The sequence below is a fragment of the Megalops cyprinoides genome, chromosome 8 (assembly GCF_013368585.1).
Source record: "Megalops cyprinoides isolate fMegCyp1 chromosome 8, fMegCyp1.pri, whole genome shotgun sequence".
In the NCBI taxonomy this organism is placed as follows: domain Eukaryota; kingdom Metazoa; phylum Chordata; class Actinopteri; order Elopiformes; family Megalopidae; genus Megalops; species Megalops cyprinoides.
In genome coordinates this window covers 31,058,513-31,084,487 of record NC_050590.1, presented here as the reverse complement: position 1 = coordinate 31,084,487, position 25,975 = coordinate 31,058,513, and the positions used below count along the sequence as shown (strand labels likewise).

At 43.2% G+C, this 25,975-nt stretch overlaps 1 protein-coding gene across 3 annotated transcripts in view; it reads right to left on the bottom strand.

Moving 5' to 3' along the window:
* Window positions 1–16,881: 16,881 nt before the first annotated feature.
* The window catches only part of LOC118781791 (oxysterol-binding protein-related protein 5-like), a 58,266-nt gene continuing 49,172 nt past the window's right edge, over window positions 16,882–25,975 (bottom strand). For 2 of the 3 annotated variants that reach the window (XM_036534871.1, XM_036534872.1), the window contains exons 10-22: window positions 25,706–25,890; window positions 25,402–25,483; window positions 24,575–24,673; window positions 24,092–24,188; window positions 23,891–23,989; window positions 23,593–23,690; window positions 23,124–23,213; window positions 22,524–22,660; window positions 18,857–19,036; window positions 18,268–18,397; window positions 17,803–17,917; window positions 17,591–17,693; window positions 16,882–17,458 (exon numbers count right to left, since the gene is read on the bottom strand). In XM_036534871.1, the coding sequence (XP_036390764.1) occupies window positions 17,323–17,458; window positions 17,591–17,693; window positions 17,803–17,917; window positions 18,268–18,397; window positions 18,857–19,036; window positions 22,524–22,660; window positions 23,124–23,213; window positions 23,593–23,690; window positions 23,891–23,989; window positions 24,092–24,188; window positions 24,575–24,673; window positions 25,402–25,483; window positions 25,706–25,890 (1,551 nt within the window). In that variant the 3' untranslated portion in view covers window positions 16,882–17,322. The remainder of the gene's footprint in view (window positions 17,459–17,590; window positions 17,694–17,802; window positions 17,918–18,267; window positions 18,398–18,856; window positions 19,037–22,523; window positions 22,661–23,123; window positions 23,214–23,592; window positions 23,691–23,890; window positions 23,990–24,091; window positions 24,189–24,574; window positions 24,674–25,401; window positions 25,484–25,705; window positions 25,891–25,975) is intronic. The other variant, XM_036534873.1, reaches the window with a different exon arrangement.

Genomic DNA, 25,975 nt, shown 5'->3' with positions numbered 1-25,975 from the left:
ACTACCAGTTAGGGTCATCAGAGACCATTTCTCCTAAAGGAAACTGCACATGCAATGGTCCTTTCTGGTCCACCAAACATCTTTCAAATGCTATTTTAATATCCATGGTGCACTATTTTTATCTTATTCGATATGTTTGCACCCACAGTGCTCTGTGCTATTGTAGGAAGGAGCTACAGCCATCAGACTTTTTTGACATAGGTTAGAGATAAGGTTTGGAAGTACCATCTTCTTTGTCGACAAAGTGCTATTCTCTTCATTGCTGACAAAAGGTAGCTAGTTGTTGTCTGAGTAGCTAATGTATTTGACTCTCTCTGCTAGTTTAATTAATGTCACCACTGGTGTCTGCTTAGTCACAGATGGGAGACATCATGGAAAGCCAAGCCTCTGTGTGGCATTGGGGGACATAAAGAAGGAGTGTCAAGTACACTGGCTTTGAAGCTGGATCCAAATCCATTGAGGATCAAAGGATCTGAAGAGTGATACAACAGTCCCTAGGGGTTAAATATATGTTTCTCGTATACCAGCCTGTCAGTCTCTCATTGCATGACTGTTATGTGACCACAGCAATATGATCCCAATCTTCGGTATGCCTGTCTGAGTCAGTGGATTTCACTGATGATCAGAGAGGTTCCAAACGATGACCTCTGAACCCCAGTTCAATACTTCTTTTTCCTTGTTTGATGGCCCAGGGGCACAGTCAGATCACATGGTTTGCTTAGAAGCAGTGATTTTTTCACATAATGGACAGGAGATAATTACCATTATCTCTAATGCAAGAGTTGGCCATGGCACACAATACAAAATTTATGTTGAATGAGATCTAATCTGTGCTTTATCAAATCCTCTACAGTTTCAGTACCACAAAATCGCATGCCAGATAGAATTGTTCACTGAGCACCAATAGTCATAATGGGGCTAAGGTTAAAACAGAGGTATTACACTGTGAAATCTCCTACCAGGACTGTTCATTCAGTTTTGATGGAATTCATCTTACTGGAGTGTGGACTGTGGCCTTGCCATTCCCTAGGGGCGTGTGATGGTTACACGAGTCCTGCAGTCCTTAATCTCCACACAGGGATCGGTGAGCGATGGGCAGACATGGAAGAATCATTAACATCATTCCTGCCACAACCCAAAGAGAACAAACTCCCTGCAGAAGGGCATGGAATTGTGAGGTGAAGGCAGAGATCCAAACAAGGAAACCACTTAACCAAATGTTGAACATGCAGTGTTGGAATGATGCATTTTTTTATTCATAGTGTTTCAGAGAGCAATGTGGCGGGTCATTTCCCTCCCAAAAGGTAAAGCCACACACACTAAGCTAATGGAACATCCCAACTTGTACCAATCGGATGAAGAAGTGAGCTTTGTGACCTCACCATCAGCCTTCTTGTCACCCCACCCTGTAGGATATAATTGCACAAGTGGAAACACAATGGGATTTCAGCCATGTTAATGGCACACAGGAAATGGGGAAGATCTGGCTTTTGTGTCTTTATGTAGGGCTCAGGTTTAGTCACCAGTCCTTTAGTCCTGAGTCATGTGTCAAACCTGTTACAGGTAGAAAACGAAAATTGTTTGAAGGGGTGGTTGAAGATGGCATTTTGAACTCTGTGACACACCACCTTCACAGGATGGGAATGTCAAGGAGCGGAAAGGTGTGTCTCCTTATCGAGTAGATAAGACTCACCCACGCAGTCTCTCAAGCCCTTAGAGTCATAACAGTATAAGGCCTTGTAACTCATATCTCTGAGGACTTCCTAATATTTATGAGCTGAGCAAATACTTCTGCTCCTCAGTGCCAGTGTGTTACTTAAGCACTATATGTTGCATGCATGTACGTATCTAGTCAATCATGAAAACTAAAACAGTTATACACCACATTTAAATATTGAATGTAAGCTATGCAAATTCTACATGGAAAAGATGATCGAAAATACAAGGAGCGTCTTTGCACATACAGACCTTGACTAGACGGTGGCTAGCCTTATGTAGGTGTGTGTCATAGTAGACTCTTACGTAGACTCATTTTTAAACCACCCTTCATTTTTTTTTTTTAGTATAAAGCCCTTTCCAAACAGCTCCTCTGATGCAGGCATCTCAAATGTATGCCAAGGTCAGAGGTGTTATTACCCAAAGCATTTCCATAACAACATAATTCACAGGAATAACAATTCCATCTAGGACTGGGCATTGTGACAAAGACACAACCCAAAGAGCTAAACGCATCAAGTGTACTGTAAACTGAGGTTTAGTGATTCCAGTTTGTGTTAGTGATCATGAACAGCACATAATCCCTCCCATGCATGGATCAGTGCCTGTGAGTTCAGCCCTTAGTCTCCTATCATACTTCAGTCACACTGGGGGAGGGAAAGTACTGTTGCCTTTTGAAGTAGACTGATTTTCTGAAGAGCAGAATTATGTAATGCGTATAGGTGTCTTGATGCCCTAACTGTGCGTATTTCTTCATGAAAGTCAGTACTGACACTGTGGCAGTCTGCTCTGCTCTCATGTTCTTAGGGGAAGCCATGCCTGGTTGCCTGGTATGCATTGTTCATATTGGTCAATTTGCATTCTAGCCTTCACAGTACTCATCATCAGTCAGTCATTGAACGCAGTGAGCTTGCCCTTCACACTGTTACAAAGTCTGGGAGGTGTACAACAGGCAGCATGACCTCCTGTGTGACTGCCTTTTATGGTTGCGATTACATCATCCCGTTCATACGACAGTTATGATTGTGCTGATCTCAAGAAGCATAAATTAGTCGTTACCATGAGGGAATACTTGAAGGATAAATATTTTCTTTGACCAGTTGGGGTGGGGGCTCCCCAAGATATTTCCCAAATTCTATTGTGACCATTGGAGTGACCACATATGTGACTACTGCAGATTACTGTGAAGTATAAAATATTTGTTTCCTGTGACTAAGGCTTCATGCCTGCTCTTGGTGAACCTATGTGCTGTGGTGATGGCCTGAAAAGACAGCTCAGCTGTTCACCCAGATCTCTTCTAGATGGTCTGTTTTAGTAGAGTTCTCTATCTTGGTCACAATGTTTGTTGTGGGGAACAACTAGCACTCTCCATATGTGTAACACTCTACTGATTCACCTCCATGTTGTTCATTTGGGTGGAAAGGAACTTTGAGTGACTTAAACTGAAATGTCACAAAATAGTGCTGTGCCCACAATAATTGTATTTCAATGACCAAAAAAGCTTTGAGATGACATGCCAGACAAAGTTAATCAGGTGCAGTTTTAATGTACAAACTCTGAGTAAAAAGACTACAAAATCTTTTTGTTTGTTCTATTTATAATTTTACTGTCTGGTGATGATTCTTAAGACTGATTTACAACAAATCATATCCATGTATTATACCATTTATTTTGAAACGATTGTGAAGATTGCACACTGGAATGTGCTTTTTGACCATGGTTATGACCATAGCTGAGGCATGGAGCTCCTTCCCATACTCTTAAGTAGTTAGGCAGCAAAGCTCAACTATTGGATAATGATCTGATCTTGAACTGGACAGCAAGAGATGAATAAATAAGAACATAAGATTTTCTGTAAGAAGCTGGCCCAGGAGTAAATGAGTGAGGATGAACAGTGAAACAATTTAGCCTACCCATAAATGTGTCATAGCATGAGGTGGCCTGTAATATCTTAAGGATGTATAGTGCTTATGATTCCCAGGTTGCTTTATTCAAACTAGTCATGATCGGTTTGGAAAGCTAGGCTGAACTGTGATCCAAATTGGAAAAAAGGGGGAAATGACGTAATGGATCAATGACTGCAATACCAGACAATAACTGTTCAGACTAAAGTACTCTGGGGTTGGGGACAATAGGAAAGATTCAATGTTGCTGTTATCTCAACTTGCCCCAAAGAGACAGAAAGAGAAAGAAAGAGAGATAGATAGCTAGAGAGAAAGAATGACTGCAGAATTTCCATTGCTAACCCAAAGTGATGGTTGTGAGTTGAAGTCATGTTTCCTTGTACAGTAATAGTTGCAAGGTATTGCAACAAGATAAGAAATAGCAGACAAAACACAAGACTAACTGTCAAACAGTCTGATCTTAATCTAAAGTACATGTCTTTCCATTATCAGGTTCATCATTTTTAGCATACATTTCAAACAGCCAAAATGTTTTGACAATCAGCTGGTTTAGAAATATAGGAACAAGAAAAATAAAGTAATTCAATAAGAAAAAATATATGCTATTTGAGAATGTCTGAAATCACTGCACTGCATTTAAGTGGTCTCTGCTGCTGAACAGACACAGGTACTGTGTGAGTAGTCAGTTTCATGTAGCAAATTCCTCTGATTTAGGTACAATAACTTTTGTCTTCCTTGGCCTGGCTTGCATTCCAGGAGGTGAAATGTAATTTTTGCAGAGTGGGAAATTCCCTCAGTGTGTTTCTGCACACTGTTGCTTCACTGGTCTCTCAGCAAATATTTTTTTCACAGCCTCTACAGGAATACTTCACATGTTATATCAAATACCAAAGGTGTGTACAGAGCAGCTGCTAACTGGTTTTAACTTGTGTCGCTATGGTTTGGTCTTGCCTTTTCATGCATATCAGCAAACCCACACATCAATATTAGGGTGGATCTCTTTGTGATTTGGGAGGCGTTTGTTTGACAAATAAATGCAGCTGGTTGAAACCGTCTTCACCACAGGAAGTCCTACACAAAATGCCTCTGGAAGTGACCTCAGAGGCAACTAATAGTTCACTTTGAGGGCCCTTTGGTACTTGCCAGTGAATGAGAATTGAATGTACTGTGGTTATGCATTGTTGGTGAATGGTACTCTGGCTGATGAGATTGCTGGTTGAGTTTTGAAAGTGTCAAAACAAAAAAACAGTGAGGTTTGCAAGCATACACTGACACATCTACTTACACTGCGGCCTGCACTGAAAAAACATCCTCTCTTGGAGGGCACAGTCTGAACCTTACTGAACACAAAAGATATGTCTCCTGTCTTTGAGGGTAACAAAACGTGGGTGTTCACGTTGATTTATCATGCTGGGGAAAGGGAATTAGCTGACTTGTCTTTGCTTTCCAAACTGTCCACAGCTCATTCACTGATTGTGTAGATCCCCTATAGTAAAGACAGTACCTGTTTTACCACTAGATTGTAAAAAGGCACTCGTACGCTCATGTACCAAGATATCATTCAAACACTGCCTGTTCTGTTCTTGTCATTCTTGCTGCAGTTTTAGAAAAACAAGGAAGAGTTAGCATTGGAAGAAATTATAGCAATTAATTAGCACTGCATGTGCACTGTATGTGTATTTGGTCATTTCTGAACATTCTAGTTTGCTTTGATCTTCCAGCAGGAACTTTGTATGACCACTCTAGCCTTAGACATGTGTCTCTCACCTTTTCTTCCATTCTATTTAGGTACATTTCTCCAGTACCTTTCATGGTATCAAAGCAATGGAAAGGAGGAGAGCCTGTCCTCACTGGAAAATTGCGTAGGGGCAGAAGAATTTCCTGTTAGTTGTGCCTCCTTGGCTTGGGACAAATTGGGCCCCGGTTTCTTGCTGGAGCGAGAACAGGAACACAGAGGTGAGCTGGCAGGACAGAGAAGCCTGCATTATGTACAAGGGCCTTTGCATTCACAGCAGGCTGCGGGGGCCTGCCAGCAACAACTTGGCCAAGTGAGATCCTTGATGGATAAAACATAACGGTGATTACAAGTAGGAATATCAGAGGATGAGTCATCCTTTCCTTGCAGGTGCTCAGCACAGCAGTGAGAGAGATCAGTCAACGAAAAAAAAGCCCCTGGTAATCTCATTTGTTAAAAATGAATTATTCAACGTGTCATTGCAAATCACTCTTCAGCAAAGGATTGTGGGAGAAACTGTAGCCCAGTAAAGGGTCCTTTTTCTGTCTGTGAGTCTACTGAATATTCAGTGGAGATCCTAAAGCTGTAGAAATGAAGGCTCGCTGCCACGTCTACCGGATCAAAACTGTCTTTATTCATGCCATAGGAAAAAGGCACTAATGACAGTGCGAAATGTGAAAATGATACAAACATTTTAATCAATTTACCTTTGCATACATTTTCCTAAAAATGACAGAGAACAACCTAGCCTTGGACAAAATACCGTTTGTGGAAGCAAAGCTTTTGCACACAATCAAACGGGATCTGAGGTGAAGTGTTTCCACGTGAGCCATCTCCAAGCAACTTTTATGGAACTTTAACAGACTTCAAATTTGTTGAGTTGAAGTGCATCACAAACTCCACCCATTGCTATGAGCTAAGGCAGGGGCATTGTCATCATTTAATATCACTCACTTATGCATTTGATATCACCATATATATATATGAGAATATTTACAGTTACAGGTAAGAACCCAGGAGTAATAGCATTTCAGACACTGGTGTTGTTCTATTTAAAAAAAAGCCCAAGATGTGGAGTGCTTTCTGTCTGCATGCTCATGATATGGCACAGAATGATCAGAATGTTGCCAGACTTATACTTGTAAAATCACTTATATTAGGAGCAGGACACTGATCCATGGGGTCCTCCCTCCACCCCAAGACACCTAGGAGTGTGTTCTAGAAGTTTGCTTTGGTTAGCTTGCCAAGGAAGCAGGTCATTATCCATAACTGCTGCACTTACTGATCCCAAGCCAGTAAACAGCCCTTCCACCACTCCCATGGACAGAGGAAATACCAATCCCCCTCCCACATCCATCACCCCACCACCTGCCACTGTGTGGATCCTGACCCTGGCCACACCCTTTCTAGTTAACCAATTAAATTAGTTTTTGACATCTTATGCGCCCTATGCAATGAGAAACATTGAAGTGGGCCTTTGGTACATAAACCAAAACAATGCATTGTTTAATCTTGATGTTCCCCCCTTTCATATCTTGTTTCAACCCTGTCTGACGTAAAGGGGTCAGATAACATGTTGGACTAATTACAAAAGCAGGGAGCAAGCATGCTGATCACATCACCTCTCAGGTCAGCACAATCCCAAATTATGACACCTAACTCCTTCAGACATCATTGCATTTTTAAGGGCTCTTCAAGCATTTATTTATATTGTAAATACATGGTATATCCAGGCAGGGACTTCCAATGGATTGTATTTTCTCAAAGAAAAGCTCCAGGTGCTGTGTAAAAAGTTCTATAAGGATATTTCCTTTGTTGTTGAATTCTCCAACACACATTTTTGAAATGGACCATCTGTTCTGTTACCTGCAATTTTTTTGATTTCAAGAACTGCAGAAAAAACAAGTGTGGAGGAAATGATAAAAGAGTGTATGAAACGAGTATTCTAGTCTGTGTATAATACATTATTTTTCAATAGATACACAAACATGCACACACATACAAGACTCTCTGGACTGGCCTTTGATCAAGTCTGAGCGTACTCAGTCTGTCCAAGAGGAAGAGTAAATTCTTGGTCCTGGCTTGGTCTGCAAGTTATGCTTTTGTATCTGTGTAATCGTTATGTTGTGAACAAGTGGGCTGCCATTAACTCACTATATCCCTGGGTGTAGAAGTGGAGACAGTGAGGGATCTTGCTTTCCTTTTTAAAACTGTAAAAAAATGACAGGTATTTCAGGTACAGACATGATATGTCTGTGAGTGAGTTTGTGCACTTATGCGTGTGTGTGTGTGTGTGTGTGTGTGTGTGCGTGTGTATATAGGAATGTGAAGCGGAGGGCATGTGTGTGTAAATGTGTGTGAGTGTGTGTAAGTGTTTATGAGTGTGAGCACATGTGTATGTGTGTTTCTGTTTATGAGTATGTGTGTGCGTGCTCAGGTCTCCATTTCCAGAATTACTCACATTTAAACCCAAACACAGCCTGAGAACCACCCATCTCAGTTGAAGAAAAAAGACACCATTATCTCTGACAAGGGCTAAAAATAATGAAAAAAATGAGCAGCCCATCCTCCGCACTGCTTTCTGAAAGGTCAGTCCAACCACACTCCAGACCTTCATTCAGTGAGACTGCTGTTTGCTTACTGGGTCGCACAGAGAGGCATTGTGCCATTCAACAGGGGAGGGCACAAAGAAAAGAGCATGAAAATAAAGATAAAATTGTACTTTGCACTCTAAACTTGCTTGTTTGTCTCCCTCCATTTCAAGTCTGGACAAGAAGCCTGCTCTTGACTTACATATGGAATTGCCATTATAAAAACAGAAAAACATTCTTAACACACATCATAGTGCTGGTGTGACAACTAAGGAGTTTGTATTGTATTTACTCAGATTAGAATATAGAATACGTAAATAAGTATTAACACATCCACTCTTATTATATGTGTTTACACTATGTAGCAAAGTTAGACTGGTATTATTTTCATTACCTTAGCCTGAAAGTATTACCTTTGGCTTAATCACAACTTTATGCCTGGACCTGAATCAAAGGGCTAAGGGGCAGCAGTCTTTGTGTATGACAAGATACAAAATAGTGTCTGTGGTCTTCTATTGAAAAAAAAAACAAGATGTTCCTCTGTATGAAATAAATGAGATAAATGTGTAATGTACTTTCAGCAGTTGAAATTGAAGACTTTACACTTGCCAATAACCTTCCATAGGATGTCCACTCAACTACACCCCTTTATTTCTGTCCCACAGTAAGAAGCAGGGATGATTTGGTGAGAGGAGTGTACACAATGGCAGCTGCACAAAGTTACATACACACACATACACACATACACACATACACACACACACACTGTGTGTGTGTGTGTATATATATGTACACACACACACAGCAGATAGGCTTACTCTGTTCCATTTCAGAGTGGAGCAAGGGAACAGAATCCCTTTCTTCAGCGCGGGGGCTTTGTACTGAATGTCAGTGACTCTGTGGGATGCTTGGAGAATGAGTCATTGGAGCTCCACTCAAAGACCCCTTCAGGCCCAGAGCACCAAGCCAGGCCCTGTGGAGCCCATGTCAGGGGTTTAGGGGCTTTGTGGGCTGAGAGGACTGGACAGAGACCAACCACCTCAACCCTCACTGTACTCTTAAGCAACATGCTCCAGGTGGTGTTTGTGTATGCATATTTATATATGTATGTGTGGTCCTGGGCCAAGTCACAGAACAGCACCTTGGCCCGTGATGATCTCTGGAACTGTTGAATTACAATGCTCTAAGTGTTGGCTCCAAGAATATAATCTAAAACAAAGAGACAATGCAGTCTGTCAAATGAAGGTGGGCAATTGTAAACACGGTTCACTGGTAAAACATTCTCTATGCTTCATGGGCTTAATTATTTTGTAGAAGGGAAAGAGCTTAGGGTTTACATTTGTATTGACAAGGTGTTTTGGGAAAACCCACTCACGAGGAAACCTACAGATGTAGAAACCTGAACAAAGCATCCACCACTACATCTGTAATGCTCTTGAGACCAAGCAGAAGTCATGAGTTCATGAAGCTATAAATCTCTTTATAAAGAAGGAGGAAGCAGAAATGTAGCTGTTTTTTCAGTTGACTCTTCATGCTGAGCAGCAAGTGCAGTTACATGCACTTCACATCTCAGGTCTGGAGCCATAGTAATGCTATTACCCTGACTCCCCATGCAGGAATCTCTCGTCTGAGACTCTGTACTAGCGTTATCCTGTCTGGGGAAAGCTGTGGCATAGAGGAAAGGAGCAGGACCCCTAACCATGGGTGTGCTTCTGTGAATATCTAACTAGCTATATATGAATAACATAATCTGACTCTTATCTGCAGAGCCTGTAATGTAATGCATCTTTTGACACATAGCTGCAGGTTTATGGAACTCCTGTTGTTCCACTGGATTTGGACACCACAGTGGTCTTAATAGTTTCATAAACAACCCTTAAGCATGGCTGGAGCCGAATTAACTTTGACATCCTTGAATCTATGACTTCTAACATTTCCTCTTTCATTTTTTTATTAAGAAAACATAATTGTGTTTTACAATAATATAACTTATTCATACTTGCTATAGTTTTAACATCCATGTGCATACCCATTATTTTATTATGTGACATATTTATGTTAATGTGAAATTTCTGTTGTGTTGTAACCTGCCCAGGAACCCTAAATGAAAAATAACTGAAGTGAAAATTGTGCACTGACCCTGTCAAATAAAAGAGTAAGTAATTTAATAACGATATAATTCAAGCAGTAATTCCAGCAGATCTCTCATAGCTCAGATAGGTTTGATTGATTTGTCAGTAATCTGCATTCAACCTTAGATAATCAACACTTGCTGTTAGTTCTTTGTTCCAGATATGGGCGGTGGGAAACATGTTTCTACTAAGAGAAGAATACAAGTATGGACATTCATGTAAATTTTTTCTATTTACTTGAGTCCCCTAAAAGATATTAATATAAACAAGTACTTCACTTTATAGATTCAGATTTCACCACTTGACCAGTCTACTCACATTTTGAGACAACATTCTGAAATGTTTCCAGTTAAAATAGCCAATGGGATGCTTGCCAACTCGTGCTCATCATGTGAATTTATGTCCTTGGAAAAAGCTGAAAAACTGATACTCATCTGACAATGAGAGCAGATTTTTCATCTGCCACCGCTTGTTTCTCGGAGGAAACTTACCCGCTGCAATGAATATAACTAATGAACACAGCACCAGCTGTATACAGAGCAGCAGTGCTCTGACCTACCAGCAGCCAAGCAGGCTTCCAACAGGAAAGTTAAGGTAAGTGGTTTACACTGGCCAAACCCCTACAAAGGCAGGCCCCTGTAAAGAGTATTTATATATATATAAGTGAGGGTGAAGCTTTTTTTTTTAAAAAATGGTCATCATTAGCTTGTTGCCATTAAGGGTAGAGTAACTGCTATCTCAGATGAAAAAAGCTTGTCTCACACTGCTATAGCATGGCCCAAAACCGATAAAAAGAGAGCGTGTTTTGATAATGTGGGTCATTTATGTGTCTGTTTCTTCCTGTAAGCTTCCTCCTTTCCATTAATCGTGCTCACAAAATAGGTGAGGAGAAAATGGTGCTGCCGCAGGCAGCAGACAAGAGCCTCATAATGGATGGGATTGATTGTCCCCATCTACAGTCACAGTGTTTCTTTTTGGGCTACTGTCCTGTGGCGTCATGGCAACAAAACCGGATGAGGGCAGATTGGTGGACCTGGCATTTGGATAGCGGAAAGGGCAGAGGGGAGTTATGGCAAATGGATATCATTTTCCAAACTCTCCCAGCTGTGCGGCACTGGTGTCTGACCCTTAACTGACACTTAACCTCTATCAGTCCTGCCCTGACCCCAGATCAGTGGACGTGTCAGCTGTGTTTCCATACCATGATGCTTACCCGTTTATTAAGTGAACCTGAAGCAGCTGTTTTCTGTGGCAGCTGTGAGGCTGGGGGACAGGGCAATGATGTAGATGGAAGGGCAGTGTGTGGAGGAGAGGTTTTTTTTTTTAAAACAGCAGTAGCAGTGGTCTGCCACAGATCTGTAAATCAGCACAAGCCAAACGCCGTGACCCATGCCGGAAGGAGCAGCTCTGACATGAATCAATACCGACGTTGTCATGGAACAGCTGGTGAGGGACTGTCACTGAGGAGCAGGTGCCGGAGGTGGAGAGGAAGGAGGGTCATACAGAGCTGCAACAGTGAAGCTAGTGTGGACAGGCTGGGGAGAGACCTTTTTGCTCAAGCACCACATGGCTCTGGGTTCGAGCAGAGAGTAGAAGACTAAAAGTGCATATGCACTTCAAAGACATGCTGATCCCTGCACAGATCTGCATGAGTCTTGCTGTGTAAATGGAAACTCCACAGCTGATTTTGGAATACTTATTGCAGAATCCAACGAGGGGTCACTCCTCTCAGACACAATCCCTGTCTGTACTGGTGCCCTAGTTTTGGAATGAAGTCCCCATGGGGGTGAGGGCAGCATAATCACTAGCCATCTTCTGATGGCTAAAGACCCACCTCTTCAGACTGCATCTTGGCTCCACCTCAATCCCCACCCCCTAATCCTGCTACTTGTAATACTTGCTGCATCTTGGCTCCACCTCAATCACCACCCCCTAATCCTGCTACTTGTAATACTTGCTGTTTATTTTACGTGTAGTTTCGTGGTGTGTTTTGGATTCTTTGATCTAGTGACTGTGATGTATGGTAGTATAATTGGCTTCCTTTCAGTCTAGTCAGGCTGCACAAGTTAACTTGTGGTAGGGCTTCAATAGTATTATGCTTACAGTGACTGGTCTGGGAGTGTTGTTAGTCTGGTCTGACACTGTTGCTCATTCAGCTTGAATGGATATACTTCTATTCTTCTTGAAGTCGTTCCGGATAAGAGCGACTGCTAAATGCAAGCAATGAAAGTAATGTTATGTAATGCTGGTATTCTATTCGCTAGAATGCTGCAGTTTCACAAGAAGAACTGTGGTCAAATACATGTACACTCCTCAGCCACAGAAACCAGATCAAACTTGTTCACTTAAGGGAGAATGAAGTTTGTAAATACCATAAAATAAGTAGTGAAATTTGTAGTAATCAAATATACCTAAAATTAAAATATCCTCAATGTCATTGCTATGAAGGATCCTGCCAACCAAGACCAGGAAGAGGTCTTTAGGATCTGGTGAAGAGATTTGCTTTAGGCTTCTAGCTTAGTTCAACTAAGAAGTCGTTGCCATCGCAACCATCACCATAGTGAACAAACTCAGACATGCTGAGTTTCAGCATGAGAATAGGTCATCAGAGCAGGTATTCCTGTCTCTGCAGCAGACCAGATCATACAGCAAGACCAGACAAGCGTTTCTGACTGTGCCACTATTCCAGTCAGGACAAATCACAAAGCACCACTCCCATCGCCAAACACTGTGGTGTCATGGAGACACATGAATGCAGCATGCTCAGCGGGTGACAGATCTGTATCTCAGGTGAGCTATATACGTCTGGTCCCACATCTTGTGATCTCACAGTGGTCCCTGACCCTGTCTGTTAACAGCAGTGTGCTTTAAAGTGGTCAGGACTGGCAGTTGAGAGTTTGGGGTGGAGGGGTGAATAAGTTGCCAACAGCAGCATGCGGTCATTCATGTTGTTGAGATGCTGTCCCCTCGATGATACCATGGATGATATTGCGTTATTGAGGCAGGCAGACAGACAGACAGACAAAAAAGAAAAGTGAGTTCCTAGGGCATTTCCTGAGTAGAAAAGCCTATTACCAGCTCAAAAAACTGACGCATTAACTACTGTCATCCTCTTCCTTCCATACAATTTGCTTCCATGGCCAAAGTGCTCTCCTCCATAACTGAAGCATGACAAATAATGATGGGCAACAAGGTGATTCACTGAAAACTACCTTCTAATTAAATATGGTGCCTCTCTTCAAAACACAGAACCATTGCTGTGAAAATGCTGCCAATGAATGATTCAACACAGTGCAAACAGGTCAAATCTCAAAGTGGTCCATATGTCTGCTAATTAGCTAATTATAAAATGTCTCTACAAGTCCAACACATGCCTTTGGCCGCTGAGTTATTATTTTTTTTTGGAGCAGTTGTGAGTGCCCTCAGCATGGCTGACATTCCATAGGAGTTGTGCTCCAGCGCTCTTTGACAAAGATGAATTTGAGTCAGTCTGCACTGACAAAGGAGAAGAGAGACAAGCTTTTCCACAGACATCCATTTAGAGCAGGTGCAATGCAGATCCACAAATCTGTTGTATTGATGGAAAAAAAAAACTGATGAGGTCAAAGATTTCATGATGACGTGATGGTGGTTTATTTTTCCCAAGCCCATGACCTGGGAAAGTAACAAAACATAATAATAAACTTACAATGAAGAAAAAAAGAAAAACCACAAACAAGCAAAAAGCAATCACTAATCGCCTAAGCAGGCAAAAAGAGAACACATCAATTAAACTATGGTTCTCAATACCCCTGCACTCTTCACCAGCCTGTCCCCTACTGACTGAATGTTGCTTCTATAAAGGAAATCAGCCATTTTGGACTAAACTAAGCAGAATAAAATAAATCAGTCAACTCCACAAAAGCCATAACCCAATAGATACTGGCAGACTGACATCACTCTACCACATCTAAAATGTTTCATAGGTATTTTTGCTCTTTACAACACAATACAACCCAGTTATAAAAAATTAACAAGCAACCACCGGAAACTCCCCGACAGTCACCTCCCATGTTGGTCAGCCCCATTTGTCTGCACTCTCCCAACCCTACAAGTCCCATCAGCCCCCAGCCCTCGGGTCCTTCGGCTGATAGAGTCCGTCCTGCTGGTGCCCTTCAATGCGCAGGTAGGCCCTGTCCCCCCCAAACCACAAACATTTCATTTACATTAGCAGTAAAAAGAGGTGCAATTGACAAATAATTGTCCAAGACATAGAAATGCTTAATCATCCAGTTGGCCACCCTGCATGTTAAGACATTCCACCTGTATCCTTGTTGGTTTGTAGAGTCAGTGGTTTGGGTGTATTTGGGAGGAGGCAAACAAAGGAGCCAGTCAATATTCCTGCTTAATTCACCGAGGTCCATGTAATGGACATGCACTCCATTACACAAACCATACAAAGTACAGATCAATTTATCAGAGCAGTGCCTGTTCTGAGGGGATGCTCAGACAGACTGCAACAGACAGTGACAAGCTGGGTTGAGTATGCACAGCACTGGTGCATATGTGGACACCAGAATGGAGTTCTTCCTCACACCATGGGAATGACACCAACACTGAGAGGGTGGTTCCCAGTAACACCTGCTGGAGCTTTATAGGATTCCCACTCCAATAGACAGATTACACCACAGTGCCTCTTGTCCTATAGAAAAGACACGCTTGTGTAAACACAGAGCCTGTGTGCTCATCTTTAAACATGCAGCTGACCCCTGACCTTAAAGCCCTCAGAGTCCCACAGGCAGGTGCTGGCTGATGTAATCAGAAGGGTTCTACTCTGAGTTAACTCGCTGGTCCTGCATGACATCATGCCCTACCAGGGCCACTTCCCCTGGGCATTACAGTATTTGAGAGAACACACTGTGCTTAACTGCGCCAATCTGGATAATCTGACTAGGCTTCTAATTTGAGTACCCAGATAACATGAACAACAGAATTTGCCTACCCCCTGCCTTTTTAAAAAATCTACCCCTTGTTTCATTCTCCTTAGATATGTTCTTGTTAAAAGGTGTTGTAATTTTTCCCTTTTTCTACACACACTCATTAAAACACTCCACTCAAATGCTCAGAACATAATACAGGAGAAATTGTGAAGTATCATGAATCTCCGTTCTTGACTAAACAGTTTTTTAGGGGAGGAATGTTGGACATTCATAGTGAATCACTATCCCCAATAAACATTTCCTCCTACCTAAAGTATCCTGCCAGCATTGCGAATGCTCATGACATCCAGGGACCCTGCTGGTAAAGTGCATTACCCAGCCCATGCAATGAACACAAATAACACGTTTTCTCATTGTGTGACATTGTATGACAGAGTATGACGTGTCTGACATTTCCTTGATAAGTTTGCAGTTTTGAATGTACCCAGGCTTAGCAACGTCAATGATTCAAAAATTGGAGGAATTCAACCAACCGAGCAAACATAGAGAATCAGGAAATCGAGAGGTAGAGGTCCTAGAAATGAAAACAACAAAATACCTGTCAGATACAAAGGGAAAAAAATTCTCCCATTTTCAGCAAACATTGCCCTCTAGTGGTAAAATAATAATAAAGACCTGTTTGAGCGAAACACTGAAACATTGATAAATAACACTGAAAACCTGGCAAATATGACGATGATGTTTTTTTTTTAAAAAAGAAAGAACAATTAATTCCAGGGTATTATGCAAAATTTTATTGTAGTGCTGTACAACAGAGCACAAAAAACTTGAACCAAGTTTTCCACTGTTTGTCTCTTGTAACCACTTATGACAAGAGTGTCAATGATCGACTGAGTCAGTGGTCTCTTTTCTCATGACTGTGTGTGGTCATGGAGTCAATTCTCTCAAACCAGTAACAGACAGCTTACCCTCCTTGCTGTCCTAGTCACCTCCTCCTCCTCCACTTTGCTGTCTTCAACTCCATACAGAAGAATCTAGACACCATTTTGTAAAGCTGGGTGAAATGCTCTGTTTCACAAACAGTGTATATGAAATTAACATTCATTATCAAATAAACACATTTTCTAAAAAAAAAAAAAAGAAATTTAGTGAATTTGTGACAAACATGTGCAAAATTTTGTATGAATCAAAATATATGATTAGATACTTCAATATTTCATCCATATAAGTCCTGGGTTCTGTCTTATGGCATCTACAATCTGGAATTTGGCCAGTTCAGATCAACTCAAACAACCTCTGTGAGGGAGTGTGACCAAATGACTGATATGCAGTGGGTTTCCCCAAGTTCAGCTCGCTCTGATAGTCTTGACTGGGTATTCCACAGTGTTCTCCCAGCCAGCTTGCTCAGCAGCAATGCAAAGGTTCAACCACAGTGGCTCACCTCAACCGTGCACGCACTCACTTATGTAGCGAGGTGAAGTATGTGTATTTTGCCTGCTTTACTCCTGTTGCTCAATTTGCTCTCCCCGCCAGCTGAGTCGGAGACATTGAGGAGAAACCCCTTATGGTGCCCTTGGCTTTCTGAATGTGATTGTTCTCTGTGGCTTTCACCCCAGTCATACAGCCTCAGGTCTCTGCATCTAAACCCAATCAATTGTGGTTCCCGAGAAACCAGTGTTGGATGGCAGAAGTAGGCCACTTCAGTGACTTCGCATCATTTCATACGTACATACTTAAAACTTGTAAACATGTACTCTTTCCTGTAAGGATAATAAATACTGTTTTGGTAAGTCATAACAAATGACAAAACCTACTTTTTATTTATATAAAACACAGAGAATTGCACTATAGAAGTTCATTTAGGTTTTTTTTTTTGTTCCTCCTATTGTCGATGTCTTTTATTCACTTTTTTGGCATAAGCGTTAAGGCCCAAAGTATTAAGTGGAAGGGAAAAAAGAAGGTCATATTTCTGCTCGAGGGTGGGGGAGAGGCAGTGACTTAAAGAGAAACAAACACTGTATTGCAATATAAAAGTACGCATCCACTCACAACACTGCAGGAAGAGAACATTTGAATCCTTCTGCCTCATCCCTCAAAAAGTAAAGTGTTTGTTGTTTATTTGTCTTCCAGCTTCAAATTCATCTTCCTCTTCCTTTCTTCTCCCCCTCCCCTCTTCTTCTCTCACCCTCTTTCTCCAAAGTGCTTGGTGCCCTAGTGTATGAGTTTCTACAGGTGTTTTTGGTGGAGTGGTGGTGTGACTGTTTATTGCTCTGTGGGGGTGGGGGCAGGGGATAGGGGTGGACGTGCAGGCGGGACACCTCCCCTTCATGTGAACGTGTAATTGATGAAGAGCTGAAAGAGCAGCAGTATGCAGAGAATGAGGCAGTAACGGCCTGTCAGTGTCCCAGTCTCCTCTGAGGCTCTGCGGCGAAACATCTGCTGGCTCAGGAAGCACAGGTTCCTGCTCGGGTGGCACAACAGAAGGGAGAGAGACACAGACACCATAAGTGTCTTCCAAGAGAAGCTGTAATGTACCTCTGCACTGTGCATACAGACAAAAGCTGGAGGAGAAGCAGGCACGACCTTCACCCACCTCTGGATGTCCTGCTGTGTCTTCTGTATGGAAGCTATGGAGGCCTCCATCTCTGCGATGTCCTGCAGCTCCTTGTTGCATCTGGAGCACTGGGCCATGAATCCTAGAATGGTAATGATCAGATTAGCATTGATGCGATGGAGCAACACTCGTCGCAGTGCTCCCTCTTTCTCTGAATGACCCCCCAACCCCTGACCCTGACCCCTGCTTGCCTTCATTGTCAGATGACTCTTGCGTGGGCTCAGGTGTGGTGCTGCTGCTCTCTGTGTTCTGGCTGCAGCTGGATGGCTGGCTGCTGGACTTCCTGTGTTTGCCCTGCGCCTTTGCCTGCAACACATGCATGCAGAGACACATACACAGCTAATAAGAACTCACTCCCCTCATCCTCAGTTGAACAATAGTCACACCAAGAACACTTTCAATGAGGCTTGGATGGATTGGACTTGAAAATAGGACTTCAGGAATGGAGAGAATCTGTGCCTGCACAAATCTTAGTCTAGCAACCTTGGAATAAATGTTGATGGCATCACATGTAGTGAGATAGCATGGTGAGTTACTGGTTACACTAATAGCAAGGTTTCTTTTTGATGTTCTGACCCTGAGGGGATCAGATGGACTTGGGAAAGGGGTGACCATAGGGGGGGTTGTGCTTTTGGGGGGCTTTTGGCTGTGCCCACCTTCTGCTGCTGCACTGCCCAATTCTGGCTATAGGAGAGTCCATTGTGCCTGGACTGCCTCTCCTTTGTCTGGATCACCCCGTCCTTCTCAAACTGCACCAGGCTGATGTCAGGATCCCAGGGCCTGGTGCTGCACAGACACGATAGTGCAAAGAGGTCATACTGTCCAAAACAGACACACTGTGTAAAGACACAGGACGTCCATGCAAAAAACCCACAGAAAGCAGCTGGTTGGACCTACTGGTCCAATATTCATAAAATTTTAAATCCACCTTTTGGTGGCCACTGATAAGGTTTCCTTTGGGTATATTTTCAGAAAACCTTCTCCAGGCACCCTAAAATAAGCTTATTTTATGATTAAATACACACATTGAATGGTGACTGTGAAATTAACTACAGCACTTGCTGCCCATCAATATACTTCAGTATGTATGAAAATACTGGCAATATGGATTTCTAATACTGATAAATTTACACTAGCCATCTTCCAGGAAGACCCACCCCCTTGTACTCAAACCCCACCCCCTATCCTTTAAAGGTATACATGTTTTGTAGCTCCATCCCCTCCCTTCTTTTGAGCAGTACTCACTCTGCATATTTGTAGCGCCACTCGTTGGAGATAGGGTCCAGGGTGAAGAGGTGGGGAGTCCATGGCTTGTTCCCTCGCTCTCTGGCCTCCTGCCTCTGTGCCTCTTCTAATACAAACTTCTCCTGTGTGGCCCGCTCCTGGTCCCGGTTCACGATGGCACTGGTCACGTGCTGCCACAGCCTGGACCCCACACAAATACATACAGACTAGAGGTGTGAATCTTCACTGGCCTCATGATTCGATTACGATTCAAAGGGTAGCGTTTCGATTATAAAAAGATTCTTGATGCATCACGATGCATCTTGTCCTCCATGTTTTTGTTTTTTTTTAATACAAGAATACAGGCCCTCAGATTTCAACGGTTTTTAGTTTTCAAAAATCATATCAAGTCATACAACATAAAAATCTTTTTTAAGTAAAATTACCACAAGGTATATGTAAACAGTAACACAAAACATTTTTGTTTTTAGTGCATTATAAATTAGTGGTTATGGTTATTTGTTTTTCAGTTGAATTGTATTTAAAGTTCAAGAAAACTTGTCTTTTAACTAACCCACGAAAACTTTTCTCCACCTTCTCCACCCTCCTCACCCCCCCTCCTCCTCCCTCCCCCTCCCACCTCTCTGCCAATGATTTCAGGGTCTACTTCGAGGAAAAGGTGACCAGCATCCGGGACTCCTTCTCTCCCTCAACAACACTCTTGACCACCACGGGCAACTCCATCAACCAGCTGTCTTCCTTCATGCCGCTCAAAGACTTGGAAGTACTACAACTCATCACAGACCACCACGCCACAACCTGCCCTCTGGACCCCATCCCCTCTACCCTGCTCCAATCCATATCTGGTGAGATCGCCCCATTTCTTTCCTCATTTATCAACTCCTCACTAACCTCTGGCACTGTCCCCACAGACTTCAAGAAAGCTCTGGTCACACCGCTCCTCAAGAAACCATCTACCGACCCATCCGATGTTACAAACTACCGACCGGTATCTCTTCTCTCATTTCTATCTAAAACCTTGGAACGTGCAGTACTTAACCAACTCTCCCCTTTTCTTCTCAGGAACAACCTCTTAGACCCCCATCAGTCAGGATTCAGAGCTGGACACTCAACAGAAACTGCACTCCTGGCCGTGACAGAGGCTCTCCACACGGCTAGAGCGTCCGGCTCGTCATCTGTCCTCATCCTCCTCGACCTCTCTGCTGCTTTCGATACAGTCAACCACCAGACACTATTATCAAAGCTGTCTGAGATGGGCATCTCTGGAACTGCCCTCTCCTGGTTCACGTCCTACCTGACTGGTAGATCTTCCCAGATCTACTGGAAAGGCTCCACCTCTGCACCCACCCCCCTCACTACAGGAGTTCCACAGGGTTCAGTACTGGGACCCCTACTCTTCTCAATTTATATTAACTCTCTTGGCTCAGTTATCAAATCGCATGGCTTCTCCTATCACTGCTATGCTGACGACATCCAACTCTTTTTCTCTTTCCCTCCCTCTACCCCCCAGGTCAACGAAAGAATCTCTGCATGCCTGGCTGACATCTCCAAATGGATGACATCCCACCACCTGAAGCTGAACCTCAGTAAAACGGATCTCCTCTTCATCCCAGCCGGCCCTTCCCCCCTGCATGACCTTTCCATCACCTTCGATGGCACCACAATACCATCCTCTCAGACAGCAAAGAGCTTGGGCATCACCCTCGACAGTAACCTGGACTTCAAGGAGTACATTGCTCGCACGTCACGGACCTGCCGATTCCTCCTCCACAACATCAGGAGGATTCGCCCGTTCCTAACCGCATACGCGACGCAGCTCCTTATCCAGGCCACAGTTCTCCCTCGACTGGACTACTGCAACGCTCTCCTTGCAGGCCTCCCAGCATGCACCACCCACCCTCTCCAGCTCATCCAGAATGCAGCTGCCCGACTGATCTTCAACCTCCCCAAATTCTCCCATGTTACTCCCCTGCTGAAATCCCTCCACTGGCTTCCTGTCGCTGCCAGGATCAGATTCAAGACCCTGACCCTCGCCTTCTCTGCAGTCAACAGGACAGCCCCTGCCTACCTCCAAGAACTCATCCAGCCCTACACACCAGCCCGACCCCTGCGCTCAGCAGCAACTGGACGCCTTGCTCCCTGCATGGTCAAGGCAGGAGGTGCTCGTTCTGCCAGACATCGGCGTTTCGCCTACATCGCTCCCCAGTGGTGGAACGAACTCCCGGTCTCGCTACGGACAGCTTCTTCACCCCAGTCCTTCAGACGGGGCCTGAAGACGCACCTCTTCAGACTCTACCTGGACTGACCCAGCACACAATTGCTGCCCCCCCCAATTTGTAATTGTACAAATCTAATAGTACTGTGTCCTCAAACAGACGCTGTTCTCAGCTGAGAACTGTCTCATTGTGGAACTGTACACATCCTGTCCCCGTACTGTCGCTGTACCTACTGTATGCACTTTTGTAAGTCGCTTTGGATAAAAGCGTCTGCTAAATAAATAAATGTAAATGTAAATGTTTTAAACAGTGGATTTTTTTTTTTCAACCTTCTCGCGCATATGTTCACAACGGTGTGGTTTGCCGTTTAGCGCGTATGCTAAAACTGGTGCAATTAGAACACTAGATTGGAAAAGTTCTAGCTAATTTTAGCTTTGAGGAAACAGCAATTTAACATTTAAAAATATAGCAAATGCTAACTGAAAACTATGAGCTTAAAAATGCTAAAAATCTGCAAGAGTTTCCTCTAGTCATTACAATATTAATAATTCATTAATTATATTTTTCCTAAACATGAAATATAGTTAAATGTGCAGGGCGAGACATGGTGAAAAAGGTTTATAACAATATAACGATTAGGAATTATTTGTTTAAGACGGGTATAGCAGAGAACGGGAGAGTTCCCTCCGTAGGTAAGTTTTAATCCTCAGTTTTGAGATAGAAATAAAGACTCGCCCCCTGATTTACTGAGGTAGGTGCAAACCAGGTAGATTTAAAAATAATTTTTATGTGTGCGCCTAAATTAAAACATGCTTTCACTGGGCGGTATAGTGTGATTAAATAAGCAGTTTTTCCTTTAAATCAGGTGCAAGAAGCTAATATAATAATCAGAATAAACCCATCTTTCACTTTTGTGCTCTCTGTCCGACACTCCGTGAAATACACATTCATCAGTTCTACGGCTCAAGTCGATCCCCGGGGAAATCCCTGCAAATAAGTAATAAATATATATTTTTTACGTTATAGCAGAGACACTGGAATTATAGTGTGTGTGTGTGGCAGGATTCGCCCAGCTGTCTGTGTCGGGGGGCGATAACTATGCTTTTAATTAAGGTAACTATGCTTTTAAGCTCTTAACAAAGGCCTGTTTGTGATATATGTGTGATTACAGTATGTAACTGTGCAGTACTGTATGTAACTATATTGTTTGAACTGTATGAACTACGCTGTAGTGCATGTAACCATGTCCACAGTGCTATAGTGTATATAACTGTGCTGTACATTCACTGTGCTGCACTGTGCTATACATAACGATGCTATGCTGTACCTTCACTGGGTTTCACTGCATGTAACTATACTATGCTGTACCTTCACTGGGTTGCATTGCATATAACCATGTTGAACTGTATGTAACTGTGATGTATTACTATGCTGAAAACTGCTCCACCTACCTCTCAGACTCAAACTCCCCCTGCTGGTCAAGCTGAACCACCTGCCTCTTCAGCCTCTGCTTCCGCACCTCAGGACAGGGGTTCCACAGAACCTCTTGGTGGCCACTCTTCTTCTCATGGAGAAACACCTCACCATCCTAGAAACAACAGACACAGCCACTCTCACAGACTCATAGCAGAGCACTGCCCAAGGGCAGAAGAGAGAGGCTTCATCAGCCTCCAGATGGGTGGGGCTACCACCTGTCAACCACTCAATCGTTTTGAACGGATCAAAAGGCAGTGCTCTCAATCCAGTTGGTTAATATTAGCATGTCAACGATAACACATGGTAGCCCCATCCATTCTGAGATTCACAAAGCTTCACTTACGGTGCAGGCTTAAATTAGGAAACAGATAACCTCTACAGTTATGCACCTGCCTCTACAGCATGCACCTGCTTGAGACCTAATTCAGACTTCCTTTCCCACAGCACCACTAATAACTTAATACTTGGTGTCACATGTGTGTGAATGCCATGAGATAAATAAACGACTAACAGCTCATTTACAGAAAACGGGACATTCACAACCTGCCCAGGAATGAAAGAAGACATTGGCATACCCAGTGTCCATCCACAGTAGCCAACACATCCTCTCCCATGCGGATCTTCCCTGAAATCTGATTGACACTCGACGAACTGCCAAGGAATGGCTGTTGGAGGCAGCAATAGAGAGAGATTGGCAGTAAGTTTTTATCCAAATATACTGTATATCCTTGAAATGGTATACAGTAATTAATGATTATTATTAATTATTATTTCCTAGGACTGATTATTCCCATCCTTCACAGATATTAATCCCCATCTTGCTTTTGGTCTGAACCATGTTTGTATTGTCTATTTTGATAGCCATTATTAAAAGGCATTATGTTATTGACACATTCAAATGCATTTCATTTCATTGATTCAACATTTTATTTGATATTGTACCTGCTAAATCATGCAATAATGCTAAAATTATTATTATAGAAAAAACACCACATCTTGATGACATGACACTGAAAAACTATACCTTTAGTTTAAAAACTATACCTTTAGTTTAAATTCCAGTTCCGCTACACACTTTGTTTTTTCACAATCAATGGTGATTTTTCCTCCAAGCTCCAAGGTCATTGTACCATACAAAATGCCTGGGAACACAGAAAAGCCTTGATGGAGTATTTATCTCATGTTAAGTGAAGCATCGCTTTGGTTAAAAACCGAATGCAGAACTATGCCAGCAGCAGAGCTGTGGGACAGCTCTCTCAGGAGCCTCTGCATTGACACCGAAGCTGAAAGCCAAGAGCAGACATACAGGGTGTGCCAAGGAGAGAGAGGTGGGAAGCGATACCTTTACAGTGAGCGTATGGCATGGTGATGACATACTCCTCATCCCGGGTGAGGAACACCAGTCTGGCTTTCCCGTCCAGTATTGCAGACAGAGAGTTCCCTGTGGAACGAACCAGACATGGTCAAATGGGTTTTTATCCACAAGGAAAAAGCAGCAGGCCCTCCTGGCTGATGGTAACCATGGTACCACAGACAGACGCACCATAGAATTTGGACTTGGCGAGAATGCTACCGTGGATGCAGAAGCCATCCTTCTTGTTGCAGACATAAAAGGCGGAGATGGGAGGGTGATGCGACACCTGCAGGCAGCACAAAGGAGAATGTGAGGGATTTCAGCATGTGTAATGGTTTATTTCAAACCATCAACTGTGGAGGCCAGGGCATTCCTGGAAGGTAACTCGCCGTGTGGTGTTGAGGGTGGCTTTACAGCACTTTGTGTTTACCACTAAAATTCTTGCAAATCACTTTAGAAATGCTGGGCCATGAACAGAGTCAGCAATAAGCAGCTTCAACTGGTAATAACCTGGTAATAAATAACAGAGAGAAACAGGCTAGGTGGAATCTCAGCTTTGTGCGTTTGCCCCGTCATCTCATACTGGATGAAATGAAAAGGAGAATAGAAGGCTACCAGGCACTTGAGAGGCTGGCCTGATCAGTATCCATTGTGTCGGTGGCACTGTCTCACCTGTTCTGCTATATAAAAGGTACAGCTGTCGGTCTGAGGGTGGAGCCAACAGCACCGAAATGTCTCCCCAAGGATCGGATTGTACGGCTTCTTCAGTCCCTGTGGTGCACGTACACACACACATGTATGAACACACGGACACACAGACACACACACACATACACACAGATCATAAAAACTGCTCAGATCCTGAAGGGATTGCTCCATTAATGAAGCCACAGCCCACACCCCCCTATGTCCCTGGGTTCCCACACTCACGCAGAATAATTGATGTGAAAACTGGCTGGTCCAAAAACTGGCTAGACCAGAAACCAGTGCAGTGGAGCAGAGCACATGCAGTCAACTTGAGTCACCGGATACATTCTACTGTTGCTCCAGATGGACAGCTGCTTATTAGTGGAGGTATGACTGGGGGATATAGGGCAAACTAATTAGCAAGATCACTACTATAAAAGAAGAGGCTAGCTGAGCAGAGTTTATATTTAAACTGAGAAATTAACACCCAGTCCCAGGGATCGTTTATGAATTCAAAAAGCCCTAGGAGTGCTGGAAAAAGCATCAACATTAAAGCCTGTCCTGTATCTGCTCTACATCATACTATACTCTGGCAGCACAATATGGTGTAAATTCATAAAAATGTGCACCTTCATTTAATGAATGTGTTAATTCACCATTTTGAATATAAAAGCAGCTCCACTGCTTCTGTTTGACATCTGTGTAATCTTCACCAGGTTCCTCTGGTTCACAAAAGGGGAATTTCAAATGAGAGGAAGGAACAGGAACAAGGATGGATGCTCTAGGCATGCATCTAGGAGTTTGGATCGCACCTTGGGCTTTTTGTAAAAGCCAGACAGGTACCATCGCACAACCTGCTTCATCCGACAGTATGGGCTCTCTTCCAAAACTGCCCTGAGGTGGAAAGACAGAGATGAGCACTTAGTTCGGGCCATTTACTTCTTGCACAAACTGGTCACTAACACATGACCAAGACGAATGTATATTTCAGCCAGACTGGATCTCACACAAGCTGATCACTAACACAAGACATGCCTAAAAGTATATTTCACCCTGGCTGGTTCTCACAGAGGGAATCAACCCATCCTAACAAGGCCCACAGCCCAAAGGACTCACTGCGAAAGCAGGTCAGCATGGTAGTAGTAGTCTGACAACTTGTCCAGGAAGGAGCGTGGCTCCAGTATGAAGGTGGGCAGCACCACCTTGGACAGGTCCATCCCGGGCCGCAGCTGCTTCAGCAAGGTCCAAATCAGGCCTTTGTTCTCCTCAGAGACTGTTTCCATCTGAGATGCCTCGCCTGCCTAATGGACAAGGAACAACGGGTGTGTTCATCAGAAAATTTACCACTCAGACCACCTCAAGGTTTAAATAGCCAAAAAGTAATTT